The sequence below is a fragment of the Taudactylus pleione genome, unplaced genomic scaffold, assembly GCF_031769625.1.
Source record: "Taudactylus pleione unplaced genomic scaffold, aTauple2 ptg000103l, whole genome shotgun sequence".
NCBI lineage: Eukaryota > Metazoa > Chordata > Amphibia > Anura > Myobatrachidae > Taudactylus > Taudactylus pleione.
In genome coordinates this window covers 4000210-4020506 of record NW_028284505.1, presented here as the reverse complement: position 1 = coordinate 4020506, position 20297 = coordinate 4000210, and the positions used below count along the sequence as shown (strand labels likewise).

Genomic DNA, 20297 nt, shown 5'->3' with positions numbered 1-20297 from the left:
CCTCTTCCAACTAGTTTGAAGGCCTCGCACGTTTACAGATAATGACATTTGTGTGTGCATTTTATAACTGCTAAACTGTTACTTGAATTTAAAGCTCACAGTATACGCTATAAAGTGTCACCTTCTCTGCCTGCTTGAGATGGAATCACTAGATTTTATGGATTGTTTTTTTTCTTTGCTTTGTCTTTATTCAAACAGCGAGCATTGCTGTGTTCAAGTACAAAGTTCAAATCCACCGTCCGCACGGGAAAATTTTATAAATACTGTGCAGTGTAGCCGATAAAGATAAAATAGGCTGAAACATATTTCAACAGTGCGAATTCCAGCATCAGATGGGCACACCATGGGGGGATGGAATCTTGCTGGGCAGATTTCTTCGTTTGGGAGAGATTTATCAAACCTTCTGAAGAGGATAAATGGAGGTGCTGCCCTAGTAGCCAATCAGATAACACTATAGCTATCATTATATAGAATATAGAATGTACTAGAAAAATGAAAGCTAGAATCTGATTGGTTTGCTATGGACAGCACCTCCAATCTTTAGGTTTGATAAATTTGCCCCTTAATCCCCAAAAACACAACGAGACAAAGAACTAAAGAGTAGCAATAGCGCAAACACACTGCACACCTACCTGATGGGGAGAGATGTCTCCATGATATCAAAGGCTCTGGTTTTCCGGTGGCCAAGCACGTCAGAGACACATTCGTTCCTTCATTAACCACAATATTGGAGGAGATGTCGTAGATCTTCGGAGAAACTGAAATATGATAAAGTGATTTTTAAAGGACATTTCTTTACTGCACAATACGTAAATACAAGTGTTCATATTAGAAACTGTTGGAATCCAGGTCAGCGAATCAGTGTTAGATGGGTCTGTGTATTAAGCCTTGGACGGAGATAAAGTACCAACCAATTAGCTCCAAACTGACATTTTTCAAATGCAGTAAAGTGACAGTTGATTGGTTGGTACTTTCTCTCTCTCCACTTTATCTCTCTCCAAGGCTTAGTACATCTATCTCAGAGTGTATTAATTACTTCAACTGAAAGTCTCTGAGTGTTGCAACGTCAAAATAAGTATGTATACTGACATTGAAGGACACTAGAGAAAACATTATTGATAACAGGAGATATATATATATATATATCATTCAAAATTCCGAGATCTAAAGTTTTGATGAAGTCAAGAGAGTGACGAAACGCGTTGGTAGCTGAACTTACCTGCCTTTTCTTTATGACATCAAGATAAGCTTTTTACAAAAAATTATTTATGTTTTTTACTAGTCCATCTATGAAATATTGGATTTTTTATTTTTGGTTGCAATTGCTAATTATATCGAATTGTGTGTTTTTATTTTTTTATTCTTTATATATTTGTATATATTTAATGAAATTGGTCCTTTTGAAAATGGTTAAAAAAATGTGTTTTTAAATTGATCAGTCGGTATTGTAGTGTCATTTATTATAGCACAGGCACTTAGCACTTTACTTGGTTAAAACGCTGCTCTCTGTTGAACACATTTTCTTCATTTTATCTTTCAGGATAATTATCAGTTGCAATTTTAGGTCAGTTGTTGCATGGGCACTTCATTTTTATTTTTATAAACACTTGACACTATTTATTGGTTTACAATTTATGATATTTTATTCATTAATTCATACACTTAAAGACACTGGCGCCATTGTCCAAGTCTCTCTCCCTTTCCCCCTCTCCCCCTCCCCCTCCCTCCCCCTCTCTCTCTCTCCCCCCCCTCTCTCTCTCTCCCCCCCTCTCTCTCTCTTCCTCTCCCTCTCTCTCTTCCTCTCTCTCTCCCTCTTCCTCTCTCTCTCTCTTCCTCTTCCTCTCTCTCTCTCTTCCTCTCTCCCTCTCTCCCTCTCTCCTCCTCTCCCTCTCTCCTCCTCCTCTCTCTCTCTCTCTCTCCCTCTCCCTCTTCCTCTCTCTCTTCCTCTCTCTCTCTCTCTTCCTCTCTCTCTCTCTCTTCCTCACTCTCTCTCTTCCTCTCTCTCTCTCTCTTCCTCTCTCTCTCTCTTCCTCTCTCTCTCTCTCTTCCTCTCTCCTCCTCTCCCTCTCTCCTCCTCTCCCTCTCTCCTCCTCCTCTCTCTCTCCTCCTCCTCTCTCTCTCTCTTCTCTCTCTCTCTTCTCTCTCTCTTCCTCTCTCTCTCTCACTTCTCTCTCTCTTCTTCTCTCTCTCTTCTTCTCTCTCTCTTCTTCTCTCTCCTAAAAAGTTTGGTGAATGGTCTGGTATATCTGTATGCAACGCTTGCAACAAGGTCGCTCATGCCCGCTGACATGCATGGACATGTCTGGACCTGCCACCAGTCGGGGTTTGCCTGAGGCCGCCACCGCACTGCCATTGAATTCATTTCAACAGAGTGTCCCGAGCAGTGTGCATCGAACAGCAATGGAGCAACGACACATTAAGTTCTGCTTCAAATTGGGCAAATCGGCGACGAAGAGACATGAAATGTTGGTGAAAGTATACAGGCAGGATGCTGCGAGTACAAAATGTGTATACGATTCGTTTGCATGCTTCCGCAGTGGCAAGGGATCGGTGGAAGACGAGCTCCATTGCTGTTCGGCGCACACTGCTCAGGACGCTCTGTTGAAATGAATGCAATGGGAGTACGGTGGTGGCCTCGGGCAAACGCCGACTGGGGGCAGGTCCAGACATGTCCATGCACGTAACCGCGCAGCGACCTTGTTGCAAGCGTTGTATGCAGATATATGAGACCATTCACCAAACTTTTTAGACAGACCTTGTATATCTATATCGAATATGTCGGCATGTGATGGCAGTTGGTATGCCCTCTGCCCCTCCCACCAGTGATGGGAGTGATGTCACTTCCAGTGATGTCAGTGATGTCACTTCCCAGAGAGTTCTGACATCACACACAGCTTCAGTCTCCAAACACTTCTGCTACAGTATTTCCCATATTTTATAACCACACCCCCAATACAATACTGTCTACCTGTCATTCACTTTGCAAATGGGTTCTCTGTGCCTGCGGAAGTGACAATTGCTGCGCGTGCGCAGTGGGACTTTGACGCATGTGCAATAGCAAAAAAAATCTCTTGATCTGTGTAAAAATCATCATTGCGTAATAACATCACGGCAATATCCACAACCAGACATGTTTAGCATTATAGAAGGAAACAGTCACACGGGGATGCACAGGCCACACACTGATAGAAAAACCATAGGTAGAGGAGGAAAGTTGACGGACATCTCAAACAGTAAAACAGTAATGATTAGAGATGTGCGCGGATCATCTTTGTGTTTTGGTTTTGGATTCGCATAAAAAAAATAAAAATCGATAAAAAAAAAAAGATTAAAAAAATTTCAAAAACATCTAAAATGTGCACATCCAAAACCCGAGTTCAGCTTTTAAATCCGAGTTCCAAACTGCCAACAAATCCAACACGGTACTCAGGGCCTGATTCAGAGCCGCTCGTAAGCGGCCACTCGTTCGCTCCGAGCGATGTTCGCACATCTGCGAATGCGCATGGATCGTAATGCGCATGCGCCAACCTGTCAGTGCGGTCGGCAATCGTGTGTTCGCAAAATAGCGAATGCCTGCTAATTTCAGTGACAGGATGAGGCGTTTGTGGGTGGTAATAGGGGAAGGTGCTTGAAAACGGGGAGTGGAGATCCGAACGCAGGCGTGCCTAAACGGTCAAAACGGGCGTTTTAAGGGTGTGCATAATTAACAAAGCAGCGTCATCGGCCACGTCACTTGGTTGTCTCTTAGCCAGACCTGTTCGCATGATTGCGGTAGGAAAATCCAACCACAAGCACTGCCAGCAGTTCAGACGCCTTTCGATGTACTCGATTAATCTAATAAATAGCGGAGATGACGTAGGATGCGAGCGGCCAGGGGGCGTCTTTACAAAATAGCGAGCGCATGTTTCGTTCGCTCGCTCAGACATAGAGGCGTCAACAGACCGCAAAGAGCGAGCGCTCAATTTAAATAGCCGGCTCCTTTTTCTGAACGAGCGAGCGCAAATAGCGTCCGGCTCTGAATCAGGCCCTCAGTTCGAACCGGGTCACAAAAGTGAATCTGAACTTAGACCCATTTCTACTTGGAACTCCTAAATTCGGGTGTGTTTGGATTCCGGAAATCCGGACCCGCACGTCTCTAGTAATGTTGAAAAGAAACAAGGTCTTGCTAAGGCATACTGCCAACTCTCCGTCAAATGGGGTCATTAGTATAATTTCCCTGCATTGGGTATAAGGCACAATGATCCCTATGGCTACATGTATTTTCTGTACAAGATCAGTGTATTTTCATCTGCAAGTAGATCTTACTGACTGCTTTGGGGCTCATTTACATGTGGATGTAAGTCAGGTTTATGACACGCCCCCCAGATGTAGCAGACACGCCCATTACATGTATGACACTTCTCAGATGTAGCAGTACACGCCCATCATATGTATGACACGCCTCTCAGATGTAGCAGACACGCCCATCACATGTATGACACGCCTCTCAGATGTAGCAGACACACCCATCACATGTATGACACGCCTCTCAGAAGTAGCAGTACACACCCATCACATGTATGACACGCCTCTCAGATGTAGCAGACACGCCCATCACATGTATGACACGCCTCTCAGATGTAGCAGTACACGCCCATCACATGTATGACACACCTCTCAGATGTAGCAGTACACGCCCATCACATGTATGACACACCTCTTGGATGGGTATGCAGTCGGGAAGCCGGCGGACCTAATCCCGACAGCCGGCTTCCCGAGTGCTTTATCCTGGTAAGGGTTCAATGACAGGCGTCTAAATCTAGACGCCTGTCATTTTACCGACACCGGGAGACCGGCGCCTGGCATCCCGATCGAAGTGATGCCGGGCGCCGAGTGCGGACATCTGTGGGGGGGAGGGTTAGGTTTAGGGCTCCCAAGGGAGGCTTAGGGTTAGGCACCCCCCCAGGAGGTTAGGGTTAGGCTAGGGGGAGGGTGGGTTAGGGTTAGGTACCCCCGGGGGGGACTTATGGTTAGGCACGCGCCCGTGGGACTTAGGTTTAGGCGGTGGGGAAGGGGACGTTAGGTTTACGCAATTAGAGGGGGGGTTAGGGTTAGGCACTGGGGGGGAAGGTTAGGGTTAGGCACCCATGAGGAGGGTTAGGGGAGGGAATTAGGTTAGTGAATATTTACCTTAGTGACGATCAGGATTTTCACCCATGTCGGGCAGCCGCTGTCAGGATTCCCTCAGATGTAGTAGTACACGCCCATCACATGTATGACACACCTCTCAGATGTAGCGGTACACGCCCATCACATGTATGACACACCTCTCAGATGTAGCCGTACACGCCCATCACATGTATGACACACCTCTCAGATGTAGCAGTACACGCTAATCACATGTATAAGACGCTTCTCAGATGTAGCAGTACACGCCCATCACATGTATAACACGCCTCTCAGATGTAGCAGTACACGCCCATCACATGTATGACACGCCTCTGAGAGGTAGCAGTACATGCCCATCACATGTATGACACGCCTCTGAGAGGTAGCAGTACATGCCCATCACATGTATGACACGCCTCTGAGAGGTAGCAGTACACGCCCATCACATGTATGACACACCTCTGAGAGGTAGCAGTACACGCCCATCACATGTATGACACACCTCTGAGAGGTAGCAGTACACGCCCATCACATGTATGACACACCTCTCAGAGGTAGCCGTACACGCCCATCACATGTATAAGACGCCTCTCAGATGTAGCCGTACACGCCCATCACATGTATAAGACGCCTCTCAGATGTAGCCGTACACGCCCATCACATGTATAAGACGCCTCTCAGATGTAGCAGTACACGCCCATCACATGTATGACACGCCTCTCAGATGTAGCAGTACACGCCCATCACATGTATGACACGCCTCTGAGAGGTAGCAGTACACGCCCATCACATGTATGACACGCCTCTGAGAGGTAGCAGTACACGCCCATCACATGTATGACACGCCTCTGAGAGGTAGCAGTACACGCCCATCACATGTATGACACACCTCTGAGAGGTAGCAGTACACGCCCATCACATGTATGACACACCTCTGAGAGGTAGCAGTACACGCCCATCACATGTATGACACGCCTCTGAGAGGTAGCAGTACACGCCCATCACATGTATGACACGCCTCTGAGAGGTAGCAGTACACGCCCATCACATGTATGACACGCCTCTGAGAGGTAGCAGTACACGCCCATCACATGTATGACACGCCTCTGAGAGGTAGCAGTACACGCCCATCACATGTATGACACGCCTCTGAGAGGTAGCAGTACACGCCCATCACATGTATGACACGCCTCTGAGAGGTAGCAGTACACGCCCATCACATGTATGACACGCCTCTGAGAGGTAGCAGTACACGCCCATCACATGTATGACACGCCTCTGAGAGGTAGCAGTACACGCCCATCACATGTATGACACGCCTCTGAGAGGTAGCAGTACACGCCCATCACATGTATGACACACCTCTGAGAGGTAGCAGTACACGCCCATCACATGTATGACACACCTCTGAGAGGTAGCAGTACACGCCCATCACATGTATGACACACCTCTGAGAGGTAGCAGTACACGCCCATCACATGTATGACACACCTCTGAGAGGTAGCAGTACACGCCCATCACATGTATGACACACCTCTGAGAGGTAGCAGTACACGCCCATCACATGTATGACACACCTCTGAGAGGTAGCAGTACACGCCCATCACATGTATGACACGCCTCTGAGAGGTAGCAGTACACGCCCATCACATGTATGACACGCCTCTGAGAGGTAGCAGTACACGCCCATCACATGTATGACACGCCTCTGAGAGGTAGCAGTACACGCCCATCACATGTATGACACGCCTCTGAGAGGTAGCAGTACACGCCCATCACATGTATGACACGCCTCTGAGAGGTAGCAGTACACGCCCATCACATGTATGACACGCCTCTGAGAGGTAGCAGTACACGCCCATCACATGTATGACACGCCTCTGAGAGGTAGCAGTACACGCCCATCACATGTATGACACGCCTCTGAGAGGTAGCAGTACACGCCCATCACATGTATGACACGCCTCTGAGAGGTAGCAGTACACGCCCATCACATGTATGACACGCCTCTGAGAGGTAGCAGTACACGCCCATCACATGTATGACACGCCTCTGAGAGGTAGCAGTACACGCCCATCACATGTATGACACGCCTCTGAGAGGTAGCAGTACACGCCCATCACATGTATGACACGCCTCTGAGAGGTAGCAGTACACGCCCATCACATGTATGACACGCCTCTGAGAGGTAGCAGTACACGCCCATCACATGTATGACACGCCTCTGAGAGGTAGCAGTACACGCCCATCACATGTATGACACGCCTCTGAGAGGTAGCAGTACACGCCCATCACATGTATGACACGCCTCTGAGAGGTAGCAGTACACGCCCATCACATGTATGACACACCTCTGAGAGGTAGCAGTACACGCCCATCACATGTATGACACACCTCTGAGAGGTAGCAGTACACGCCCATCACATGTATGACACACCTCTGAGAGGTAGCAGTACACGCCCATCACATGTATGACACACCTCTGAGAGGTAGCAGTACACGCCCATCACATGTATGACACACCTCTGAGAGGTAGCAGTACACGCCCATCACATGTATGACACACCTCTGAGAGGTAGCAGTACACGCCCATCACATGTATGACACACCTCTGAGAGGTAGCAGTACACACCCACTTTACCGCCACGATCATAGGTGTTGCTATTACAATCCCCCTGAAATGCTTTTTCAAAAGTAGGCAAGTATGTACTAAGGATAATCTATATAATAACATCAAGTGCTGGTAAGAGAAATAGAGAAATAGATGAGAGAGTAGAGAGAGGTGCAGTAAGTACAGTGAATTCCTAGTAAAACAATATAGTGGAATAGATTATGATATAACACTTTTTTGCACTGTAGCACGGAATAGCCCTGAGAAAAATGACCGTGAGGATCACTATCAGCATCAGTTATGTGAGCAAATACCAGCACGATGTAAAATGCCCAAAGCAATAGTCTGTGGAATGCCTAAGTAACAGTACTTAGAATAATGAACATAAATGTTATTTTATAGCCAGAAACCAGTACATTATAAGAGGTATAAAGATTCTAAATGTGAGGGTAAAAAAAAACCCAAATATATATATATATATATATATATATATATATACACACACACATATACACACACACACACACACACACATAACACTGCAGTGCCAACGTTCTCACTATAAACAAATGATCATCTTGAAGTGTTGTTTCATTTATCTGAGTTTTTATCCTGTGCCGTCTATGAAAGACACGTCTCAGTAGCACCAGAATTGCCTTTTTGTTGCCCTAGACAACTTTTTCCAGATATAATAAGATATAATTAGGTGATGACAGCACTGCCCCCGAAACTCAGCAGCCCTGAGACCAGGGCTATATGGCCTTTCGGGATCGGTATGAAATAACGCCGGACGCATGTCCGGAAGACCGGCAACTGAAGATCCCAACAGGTAAGAATTTTAACTATAACTAACCTTACCCACCCCCAAGCCTAAACCTCCCTTAGGGGTGCCTAACCCTAACCCCCCTGTAAGTACCTAAACCTAACCGCCCCTTCCCCACAGCTGTCTGCGCACGCCGCCCGGCTTACCTTCGTTTGGTATGCCGGGCATCAGGCTCACAGCGTAGGTAAAATGACAGGCGTCGGTATTTCGATGCCTGTCATTAGTATAATATGCAGAGCCATGCCTGGCGCACACAATAATATGCAGAGCCAAGCCTGGTGCACACAATAATATGCAGAGCCAAGCCTGGTGCACAGAATAATATGCAGAGCCAAGCCTGGTGCACACAATAATATGCAGAGCCGAGCCTGGTGCACACAATAATATGCAGAGCCAAGCCTGGTGCACAGAATAATATGCAGAGCCATGCTTGGTGCACACAATAATATGCAGAGCCAAGCCTGGTGCACACAATAATATGCAGAGCCAAGCTTGGTGCACAGAATAATATGCAGAGCCAAGCCTTGTGCAGAGAATAATATGCAGAGCTAAGCCTGGTGCACAGAATAATATGCAGAGCCGAGCCTGGTGCACAGAATAATATGCAGAGCCGAGCCTGGTGCACACAATAATATGCAGAGCCATGCTTGGTGCACACAATAATATGCAGAGCCAAGCCTGGTGCACACAATAATATGCAGAGCCAAGTGTGGTGCACACAATATGCAGATCCAAGCCTGGTGCACACAATATGCAGAGCCAAGCTTGGTGCACAGAATAATATGCAGAGCCAAGCCTTGTGCAGAGAATAATATGCAGAGCTAAGCCTGGTGCACACAATAATATGCAGAGCCGAGTCTGGTGCACACAATAATATGCAGAGCCAAGCCTGGTGCACACAATATGCAGAGCCAAGCCTGGTGCACACAATAATATGCAGAGCCAAGCCTAGTGCACAGAATAATATGCAGAGCCGAGCCTGGTGCACAGAATAATATGCAGAGCCAAGCCTGGTGCACACAATAATATGCAGAGCTAAGCCTGGTGCACACAATAATATGCAGAGCCGAGCCTGGTGCACACAATAATATGCAGAGCCAAGTCTGGTGCACACAATATGCAGAGCCAAGCCTGGTGCACACAATATGCAGAGCCAAGCCTGGTGCACAGAATAATATGCAGAGCCAAGCCTTGTGCAGAGAATAATATGCAGAGCTAAGCCTGGTGCACACAATAATATGCAGAGCCAAGCCTGGTGCACAGAATAATATGCAGAGCCGAGCCTGGTGCACAGAATAATATGCAGAGCCATGCTTGGTGCACACAATAATATGCAGAGCCAAGTCTGGTGCACACAATAATATGCAGAGCCAAGCCTGGTGCACACAATAATATGCAGAGCCGAGCCTGGTGCACAGAATAATATGCAGAGCCAAGCCTGGTGCACACAATAATATGCAGAGCTAAGCCTGGTGCACACAATAATATGCAGAGCCAAGCCTGGTGCACACAATAATATGCAGAGCCGAGCCTGGTGCACACAATAATATGCAGAGCCGAGCCTGGGGCACACAATAATATGCAGAGCCAAGCCTGGCGCACAGAATAATATGCAGAGCCAAGCCTGGCGCACACAATAATATGCAGAGCCAAGCCTGGTGCACACAATAATATGCAGAGCCAAGCCTGGTGCACAGAATAATATGCAGAGCCAAGCCTGGTGCACACAATAATATGCAGAGCCGAGCCTGGTGCACACAATAATATGCAGAGCCGAGCCTGGTGCACAGAATAATATGCAGAGCCAAGCCTGGTGCACACAATATGCAGAGCCAAGCCTGGTGCACACAATATGCAGAGCCAAGCTTGGTGCACAGAATAATATGCAGAGCCAAGCCTTGCGCAGAGAATAATATGCAGAGCTAAGCCTGGTGCACAGAATAATATGCAGAGCCGAGCCTGGTGCACACAATAATATGCAGAGCCGAGCCTGGTGCACACAATAATATGCAGAGCCATGCTTGGTGCACACAATAATATGCAGAGCCAAGCCTGGTGCACACAATAATATGCAGAGCCAAGTCTGGTGCACACAATATGCAGAGCCAAGCCTGGTGCACACAATATGCAGAGCCAAGCTTGGTGCACAGAATAATATGCAGAGCCAAGCCTTGTGCAGAGAATAATATGCAGAGCTAAGCCTGGTGCACACAATAATATGCAGAGCCAAGCCTGGTGCACACAATAATATGCAGAGCCGAGCCTGGTGCACAGAATAATATGCAGAGCCGAGCCTGGTGCACACAATAATATGCAGAGCCAAGTCTGGTGCATACAATATGCAGAGCCAAGCCTGGTGCACACAATATGCAGAGCCAAGCCTGGTGCACACAATAATATGCAGAGCCAAGCCTTGTGCAGAGAATAATATGCAGAGCTAAGCCTGGTGCACACAATAATATGCAGAGCCAAGCCTGGTGCACAGAATAATATGCAGAGCCGAGCCTGGTGCACAGAATAATATGCAGAGCCAAGCCTGGTGCACACAATAATATGCAGAGCCGAGCCTGGTGCACACAATAATATGCAGAGCCAAGCCTGGTGCACAGAATAATATGCAGAGCCAAGCCTGGTGCACAGAATAATATGCAGAGCCGAGCCTGGTGCACAGAATAATATGCAGAGCCAAGCCTGGTGCACAGAATAATATGCAGAGCTAAGTCTGGTGCACACAATAATATGCAGAGCCAAGCCTGGTGCACACAATAATATGCAGAGCCGAGCCTGGTGCACAGAATAATATGCAGAGCCGAGCCTGGTGCACACAATAATATGCAGAGCCAAGTCTGGTGCACACAATATGCAGAGCCAAGCTTGGTGCACAGAATAATATGCAGAGCCAAGCCTTGTGCAGAGAATAATATGCAGAGCCAAGCCTGGTGCACACAATAATATGCAGAGCCAAGCCTGGTGCACAGAATAATATGCAGAGCCAAGCCTGGTGCACAGAATAATATGCAGAGCCGAGCCTGGTGCACAGAATAATATGCAGAGCCAAGCCTGGTGCACACAATAATATGCAGAGCTAAGCCTGGTGCACACAATAATATTCAGAGCTAAGCCTGGTGCACACAATAATATGCAGAGCCATGCCTGGTGCACACAATAATATGCAGAGCCAAGCCTGGTGCACACAATAATATGCAGAACCAAGCCTGGTACACACAATTTGCAGAGCCAAGCCTGGTGCACACAATAATATGCAGAGCTAAGCCTGGTGCATACAATAATATGCAGAGCCAAGCCTGGTGCACACAATAATATGCAGAGCCAAGCCTGGTGCACAGAATAATATGCAGAACCATGCCTGGTGCACACAATAATATACAGAGCCAAGCCTGGTGCACACAATAATATGCAGAGCCAAGCAGATGGTGCTTGATTCCAACCAAGGCACTATCTGTGCGGCCTTTGGGCCTGATTCAAAGATGAACGCTAATGCAATCGCAGCTGCTAAAACATACTAATAGTTCCAAATCTCACCCGAGCATAGGGACGCCCATCGCTGCCTTCTCACCTGCGTACGACGTTACTTACCTGCATAAATATTGGTAACATGGAGCAGCCATCTTGCCTTTGTGGCAGGTCTCACCAGTCGCAGACACTGCAGCTCTCCTGACAAGCAGAGCGCTCTCATGCTGCGCAGGCAATCACAATGGCTAATTTATGCACGCCCAGGTCACTAGTGTGTAAACGGTCAGACACGTCTGCGTTTTTCTCACCACTCCCCCGTTACCTCCCACAAATGCTGACTACTTGTCACTCATTTTGCAAATGGATTCTCTGTGCGTGCGGAATCGCAAGACAATCACAGCACGTGCGCTCGATCTGCATAAAAATCGCCAGTGCATCCATCTCTGAATTAGGCCCTTTGCCTGTGTTCCTGGGTTACACAGTAAACTTCCTGCATTCCAAAAACATACTGGTAGGTTGGCTGGCTTCATCGTTTATGTGTTAGGACGAGCAGACTGTACGCTCTACTCGGGCAGGGACTCTGTAGCAGGGTTGCCGACATTCTAGCTGCCCATTCTGGGAGGGTGCAGCCAGATTGGGATTGCAGGGGGCGTGTCTGACATAGGGGGCGTGGTCGGACAACTTTGTGGGTGGATCAGGGGCGTGGTCACACAATCGCCACATTTTGGCCCCGTCCCCGCTACTCAATGCCAAGATTACCGGCATTGTGAAGCAGGGGGCCGGGAGCGGCATCAGATTTTCGGGAGGGTCCAGGCCGAATCGGGGGGGTAGGCAGGTATGCTCTGTAGCCACCTGTCTAGTTGCACAGGATGTGAATGCAGGCATAAGTAGGTGGGTTTTCCCTGACACTCACATCCCATACAGCACAGCACTCTCCTCCTCTTCTGGCATTTTTAGCCAAATAGTCAGAGAAATTAATTGCCTCTTCCTTGAAGGGGTGGGGCCATAGTGACCTGCGCAGTGCTCCTCTCCAACTCGCCTGCCGCTGGCAGGTCTATTATTTGGTCAGGTTGACCGTTGGTTTTTGGTTGTTTCTTTTTTTAGTCATTTTACAAACCCACCATTAGTAAATCCCCAGTTTCTATAGTCATCTATGCAGGGGCGTTTCTAGAGAGGAGGGGTCCCGGGTGCATTCTCCGACATGGGCCTCCGCCTCTCTGCCCCGCGGCCGGCAGGGCACTGAGCTATGCGTAGCCAGCGTCGGAGTTATAGACTCTGGGCACTAGAGTGTGCCCAGAGTCTATAGTGTATGCACAGGTCACCGGGAAAATGGCCGCGGCGGCCATTTACCCTGTACTGCGCATGCGCAAACAACGGGAAAATGGCTGCCGCGGCCATTCTCCAGTCGTTTTACAGCGCCGGACCCCCGCGCCGACGTGGGACTCCGGAGAGGTAAGTAATATTATGGGTGCAGAGTGTGCGGTGCGGGGCCCCCCTGGGGCCCGTGTTCCCCGCACACCCTGCACGCATTATAGATACGCCCCTGCGTCTATGCTAAAATACTGATTGTTGTTCCAATGTTGCAAAGTGTTCTAAAATCGGGTTTTAAGTTAGTTTTCAAAAACTGCCAGACAATTGTTCAAAAACACAAAATCAACCAAAATCGCCCTTTAGAAAATTTACCTCCTAGCGTCCGTGCGGCGCTAACACCTGGCACATCTTATTCTCATCCCAGATGGACAAAAATACAACACAGAGTGTACTAGAGAACCCGGGCTGCAACTGCAAAGGAATTAGTTTTACACACATAGTTACAGATGGAGGACATTGGGTCTAGAAGTGAAGAAAAGCTGCGGTCGCTGCATTGTAGCCCGTCGCACACAGATGTACTGTACAAATGTCACACATCAAAGTCATCAGTGTAATCTAGCAAAGTACATTTGTCACTCCCAGCTGTTTTTTTATGCAAATAAGACGCACACTTTGTAATAAAAAAAAAAGACACTCGGTGTGGCCGAGACGCCCAGCACCTGACACGCCAAGAGGGGCTATTTGCCACAACTAGAGCCACAGTATATGAGGACATTTGTATGTCATAGATCAATGTATCATACATATGGGGCATATTCAATTGGGCGCGAGGTTTAGCGAGGAAAAAACCTTGCACCCCTCGAGTCCAATTATGGATTACCGCGGGCATACACGCTCCTGATACCCGCGGTATCCAATTTAAAAAAAGTGGTCGCGGTTTTCAGCTCTGAAAACCCCGCGCTGCAAAAAAAATTAAAATAAAATAATTCCTGCCCGGGGGTCTCCGCGGCTCCCGATGGCCTCCCCTCCATCTTCTCACTGGAGAGGGGGCTGCTGGGAGTCCCGGGGGCTGCAGGGAGACACAAGGTCTGCTGGGAGATGTAGCTCTCCCAACGCCCATTACAGGGGGCACGCTGACACTGGGGGGAGGGGGGCACACACACCAGGGGTCACACACACACACACTCATACACACTTACAGACACTCACACCATACTTGCCGACAATCAGCTCCAGCCTTCCGGGAGGGAGCTGATTGTCGGCTAATAGCGGGGGGCGGGGCCGGCCATTGGGGGCGGAGCTGGGGGCGGCCATTTTGGGTCACACTGGGGGCGGAGCCGCACGATCGCGTCATCGTGACTCCGCCCCCTCTTCACAATGCCGTGATTTTCGGCATTGTGAAGCAGGGGGCGGGGCCACGATGACGCGAATCGCATCACAGGGCCCCCCGCTGCGGGGATTTCCGTTTTTTTCAGGGGGGAGGTGGGGACGGTGTGAGACTTCCGGGAGGCTTGCCTGCCTTTCCGGGGGGCCGGGGACGGCACCCGAAAATCAGGAGGCTCCCGGCCAAATCGGGAGGGTAGGCAAGCCTGACTCACACACACTGACATACTCACCACTGCTGCAGGAGACCGGGTCCCGACACTGGATGCAGAAGACAACACTTCGGAAGGTGAGTATTACAGACTAATTAAGCTAATTGGAAACTTCCAATTGCCTAATTAGTCATTAGGAGGGGTGCCACCGAGGTCCCAGAGCATTTCCCTCCCTTTTTTTCCGAAAATTGTGGTGTACTCTGGAGTTGCACAAAAAAACCCTCCTTGCGCTCAGGACAGGAAAAAACAAGCACCTAATTGAATAGCAAAAATCCCGCACCTGCAGGAAAGACCTCACAGGTGCGGGATTTTTGCTTTTCTCGCCCCCAATTGAATATGCCCCATGTGCGACAACATGAATGTTTTCCAAATGTTTTCGTGCGATTGTCTATAAGTAAATGCAAGAAAATTCTGACACAAACAGGAATCTTTGGAGAGAACTGGCAGGATTACAGGCGATATACGCTGGTCACCCTGCGGTTGCACTACGCATTGCAACTTGATGAGCAGCCGATAACACGACGTGTCAGTGAATCCATCATCGTGGTGCAAAACACAGCGGTCTTTGACGCAATTTCAGCAAGGCCCACATCTGTATGGTTTAGTGTGTTTCCTTCCAAAGTGAGGGCTGTTATCAGCCTAAGGATGAGAGAGGCCAGTGGCGTGATAGAGCTAAGATGTCTAATTACTGGCTGGATTGCAATAGTGTACTACAGCATACTAAGCCTCCCACACAATGAGGCTGCTACCTGACCCTGTAATGTAACAGAGTAACCTGACAGCCTCTGCCTGCAACATTTATCAAGATGTCATTATTTCTGCATTTTCAACATTTTAGCCTCCTTATTTCTATGTCAGTGGTTGATTTAAAGAGCACAGGAAAATGGTTTAATGAACCTGACCATGAAAGTGATAGAAGGTATGTCATATGCCGGGCGGGGGTTTAAACACATGAGGCTTGGGTCAGCAGACACGGAACAGACAGGGTTAATTGTTGTAATGTTAGAGGATTAGCATAGATGCAGTTTCATTGGCTGAGTGGGTGTGTGGGTGTGTTTGAGGGTATGTCTATCCCCTGTGGAACCTACTAGGTCCTCTTGCCTGTCGGACATCCCGCCCTCCCTCCCTAGTTGTTATCGGCTTTTGCGGGGAAGGGCGGCTGCGGTGACTGTCTGATTTTAGATCTTTAGGTGCGCTCCTCGCCAATACACAGTTTTTTGGGTAATTCTACCCTACTGGGGTCAGCGGTACCACTGTTCCAGGGGGGCCAATTGAATTTCTGTCTTTGGGAGGGGAGATGGATACCTTGAGTAGAAAATGATGGGCAGACAGAAGGCCCCATCTAGGCCTTGTAGACTGTAGTGGAAGTTTGCAGATGATTACTCTGGGGGTCTATTCATGTAGAACATTAAGTGGCTACTAAAAGACATCGCTATATATCGCGTCACATTCCGACGTCTTTGGGCGCTGTCCGGCCCCTCCGCGCAGGGCCGTAGCTAGGGTAGTGCGGCCAGTGTCATCGCACAGGGAACCACAGGTCAGGGGGCGCTGTTTGGGCCTGTCAAATTTCAGTTTATTAACATTCTTGCTTGTAGCTTCTTCTTATTTCATCCCCAGCATCTCCTGGCCTCCCCTATCTCCTCCCTGGCCCTTCCCCATGAGGCCATGGCCCTCTCTCAGGTGCACTATATTATGTCCCTATTTATCCCCAGCATCTCCTGGCCTCCCCTATCTCTTCCCTGGCCCTTCCCCATGAGGCCATGGCCCTCTCTCAGGTGCACTATATTATGTCCCTATTTATCCCCAGCATCTCCTGGCCTCCCCTATCTCTTCCCCGGCCCTTCCCCATGAGGCCATGGCCCTCTCTCAGGTGCACTATATTATGTCCCTATTTATCCCCAGCATATCCTGGCTTCCCCTATCTCTTCCCTGGCCTTTCCCCATGAGACCATGGCCCTCTCTCAGGTGCACTATATTATGTCCCTATTTATCCCCAGCATCTCCTGGCCTCCCCTATCTCTTCCCCGGCCCTTCCCCATGAGGCCATGGCCCTCTCTCAGGTGCACTATATTATGTCCCTATTTATCCCCAGCATATCCTGGCTTCCCCTATCTCTTCCCTGGCCTTTCCCCATGAGGCCATGGCACTCTCTCAGGAGCACTATATTATGTCCCTATTTATCCCCAGCATCTCCTGGCCTCCCCTATCTCTTCCCTGGCCTTTCCCCATGAGGCCATGGCCCTCTCTCAGGTGCACTATATTATGTCCCTATTTATCCCCAGCATCTCCTGGCCTCCCCTATCTCTTCCCTGGCCCTTCCCCATGAGGCCATGGCCCTCTCTCAGGTGCACTATATTATGTCCCTATTTATCCCCAGCATCTCCTGGCCTCCCCTATCTCTTCCCCGGCCCTTCCCCATGAGGCCATGGCCCTCTCTCAGGTGCACTATATTATGTCCCTATTTATACCCAGCATATCCTGGCTTCCCCTATCTCATCCCTGGCCCTTCCCCATGAGGCCATGGCCCTCTCTCAGGTGCACTATATTATGTCCCTATTTATCCCCAGCATCTCCTGGCCTCCCCTATCTCTTCCCTGGCCCTTCCCCATGAGGCCATGGCCCTCTCTCAGGTGCACTATATTATGTCCCTATTTATCCCCAGCATCTCCTGGCCTCACCTATCTCTTCCCTGGCCCTTCCCCATGAGGCCATGGCCCTCTCTCAGGTGCACTATATTATGTCCCTATTTATCCCCAGCATCTCCTGGCCTACCCTATCTCTTCCCTGGCCTTTCCCCATGAGGCCATGGCCCTCTCTCAGGTGCACTATATTATGTCCCTATTTATCCCCAGCATCTCCTGGCCTCCCCTATCTCTTCCCTGGCCCTTCCCCATGAGGCCATGGCCCTCTCTCAGGTGCACTATATTATGTCCCTATTTATCCCCAGCATCTCCTGGCCTCACCTATCTCTTCCCCGGCCCTTCCCCATGAGGCCATGGCCCTCTCTCAGGTGCACTATATTATGTCCCTATTTATCCCCAGCATCTCCTGGCCTCCCCTATCTCTTCCCTGGCCCTTCCCCATGAGGCCATGGCCCTCTCTTAGGTGCACTATATTATGTCCCTATTTATCCCCAGCATCTCCTGGCCTCCCCTATCTCTTCTCCGGCCCTTCCCCATGAGGCCATGGCCCTCTCTCAGGTGCACTATATTATGTCCCTATTTATCCCCAGCATATCCTGGCTTCCCCTATCTCTTCCCTCGCCTTTCCCCATGAGGCCATGGCCCTCTCTCAGGAGCACTATATTATGTCCCTATTCATCCCCAGCATCTCCTGGTCTCCCCTATCTCTTCCCTGGCCTTTCCCCATGAGGCCATGGCCCTCTCTCAGGTGCACTATATTATGTCCCTATTTATCCCCAGCATCTCCTGGCCTCCCCTATCTCTTCCCTGGCCCTTCCCCATGAGGCCATGGCCCTCTCTCAGGTGCACTATATTATGTCCCTATTTATCCCCAGCATCTCCTGGCCTCCCCTATCTCTTCCCTGGCCCTTCCCCATGAGGCCATGGCCCTCTCTCAGGTGCACTATATTATGTCCCTATTTATCCCCAGCATCTCCTGGCCTCCCCTATCTCTTCCCTGGCCCTTCCCCATGAGGCCATGGCCCTCTCTCAGGTGCACTATATTATGTCCCTATTTATCCCAAGCATCTCCCGGCCTCCCCTATCTCTTTCCTGACCCTTCCCCATGAGGCCATGGCCCTTTTTTGGGTGCATTATGTCCCTTTGAAAAATGAGGGGGGGCGCCAATGTTCTTTCTGGCATAGGGCACCAAAAAGTCTAGTTACGGCTCTGCCTCCGCGATCCATGTAGCGCAGTGAGAAGTCAGATCTGTTCCTCACTGTGCATGCCCCAGCATCCGAGCGCAGCAGGGTCACGTCAGACCTGCTGCTATGGACGCTGGGAAAAGGGGTGGAGCCAGCGTCGGGTGCCGGACAGAGAGCAGAGAAGTATGCAGCTTCCCTGCTCTGTCCGGCTTGCGGTACAGATTACACCGTCCTCAGACGGCGAATCTATACCGCAGGAGGGAATGGAAAGCTGAGCTCTCTGTTCCTAAATGAATCGCACTCACCGTACAGTAGTATGGTGATGAGATACAGTACAGGCATAGAGCAGGGGTAATACACTACTCCACGGTAAACTAGCTCCAAGAATAGCACGAAGCAGAGAAGAGTCCTGATTTCAGCTGAACAGGGCTCTTCTCTGCTTCATGAATAGGCCCCTCTGTCAGTAGGGCCGTTCTTTTTTTGCCACCATTCTCCTCCCCTTTTTCATTTAGCTATAACTTAAAATGAAAATAGTTTAAAAATGAAATAAAAGCTGACCCTGTCTTTCCTCACCACTATATGCCTCCGAGTCTTTATTTTTAGATAAGTACATGTCTGTTTGTCAGCTGTCTGGGAAGGTGTCGGCTCCGCTGACATCAGCCCATGTTTAGTTGTTTTGAGAAAAATAATTGTGTGGTCTGAGAGCTTTATACAACATCTGAAAATTAATGCATTTTAGAACGTTTTAAATGGTCATTCTGATACAATTGATTTACCTCGTGCCCTGTGCACTTTATTTTAATATCAACTTTATATCACCAAAATATAAATCTTTGCATGATGCACACTGAAATCCCCTAACCACGTAGTACAAGTCCTTTGTGTATAACGATCGGGGGGATTGTATTGTATTTACATGTTTAACTGCTACCACGGCCGGTGCAGTGCGGTAAGTGAGGTTGGGCGGATGCCAGGGCGGGGCGCCAGAGGTTACACAGGAGAACCAACTCACAGAGGGTATTCATTTTGCTATATATCTTTGCGACTGATTCAGAGGTACACGCTAACACCACCGCGGCTGCAAATATGTAGCCGAGCGGAGAGCGCAGACTGTGGCAATCGCAGGATTTCTAGAGGGGGGTTTCCAAATGCTTGATTTTAGAGCGAGTGTGGCCAGTCCACGAAGAGGGTAGAATTAATACTCAACCAGATTTAAATATGCGTCATACAAAATGTATTGTGTATCATAATTCCAGCATATACAGGACCAGAGAGATCACAATAAGCCATTAGATGCGGCAGTAGGGCCATCCATCCTGAGCTTAATGTTTTTATTTTAGTTGTGTGCACCATTCCAGACTATTGGAGCAAGTCCCGGAGTCTGGAGGAGCAGCAGAAGAACCTAGCACTGCCCTGGACATATATGTACATATAGTGCATGTTTTCCAGATCTCGTAGGTGGCGCACAGGTTATTTATTACTGTATGATACATGTTAAAAGATCCATAG

General features: G+C 48.9%; 1 protein-coding gene across 2 annotated transcripts in view; it reads right to left on the bottom strand.

Annotated features, from left to right (window-relative positions):
• The window catches only part of NEGR1 (neuronal growth regulator 1), a 693794-nt gene that overhangs the window by 359554 nt on the left and 313943 nt on the right, over positions 1-20297 (bottom strand). For both annotated transcript variants that reach the window (XM_088470777.1, XM_088470776.1), the window contains exon 3: positions 633-758. In XM_088470777.1, coding sequence (XP_088326903.1) covers positions 633-758 — 126 coding nt within the window. The remainder of the gene's footprint in view (positions 1-632; positions 759-20297) is intronic.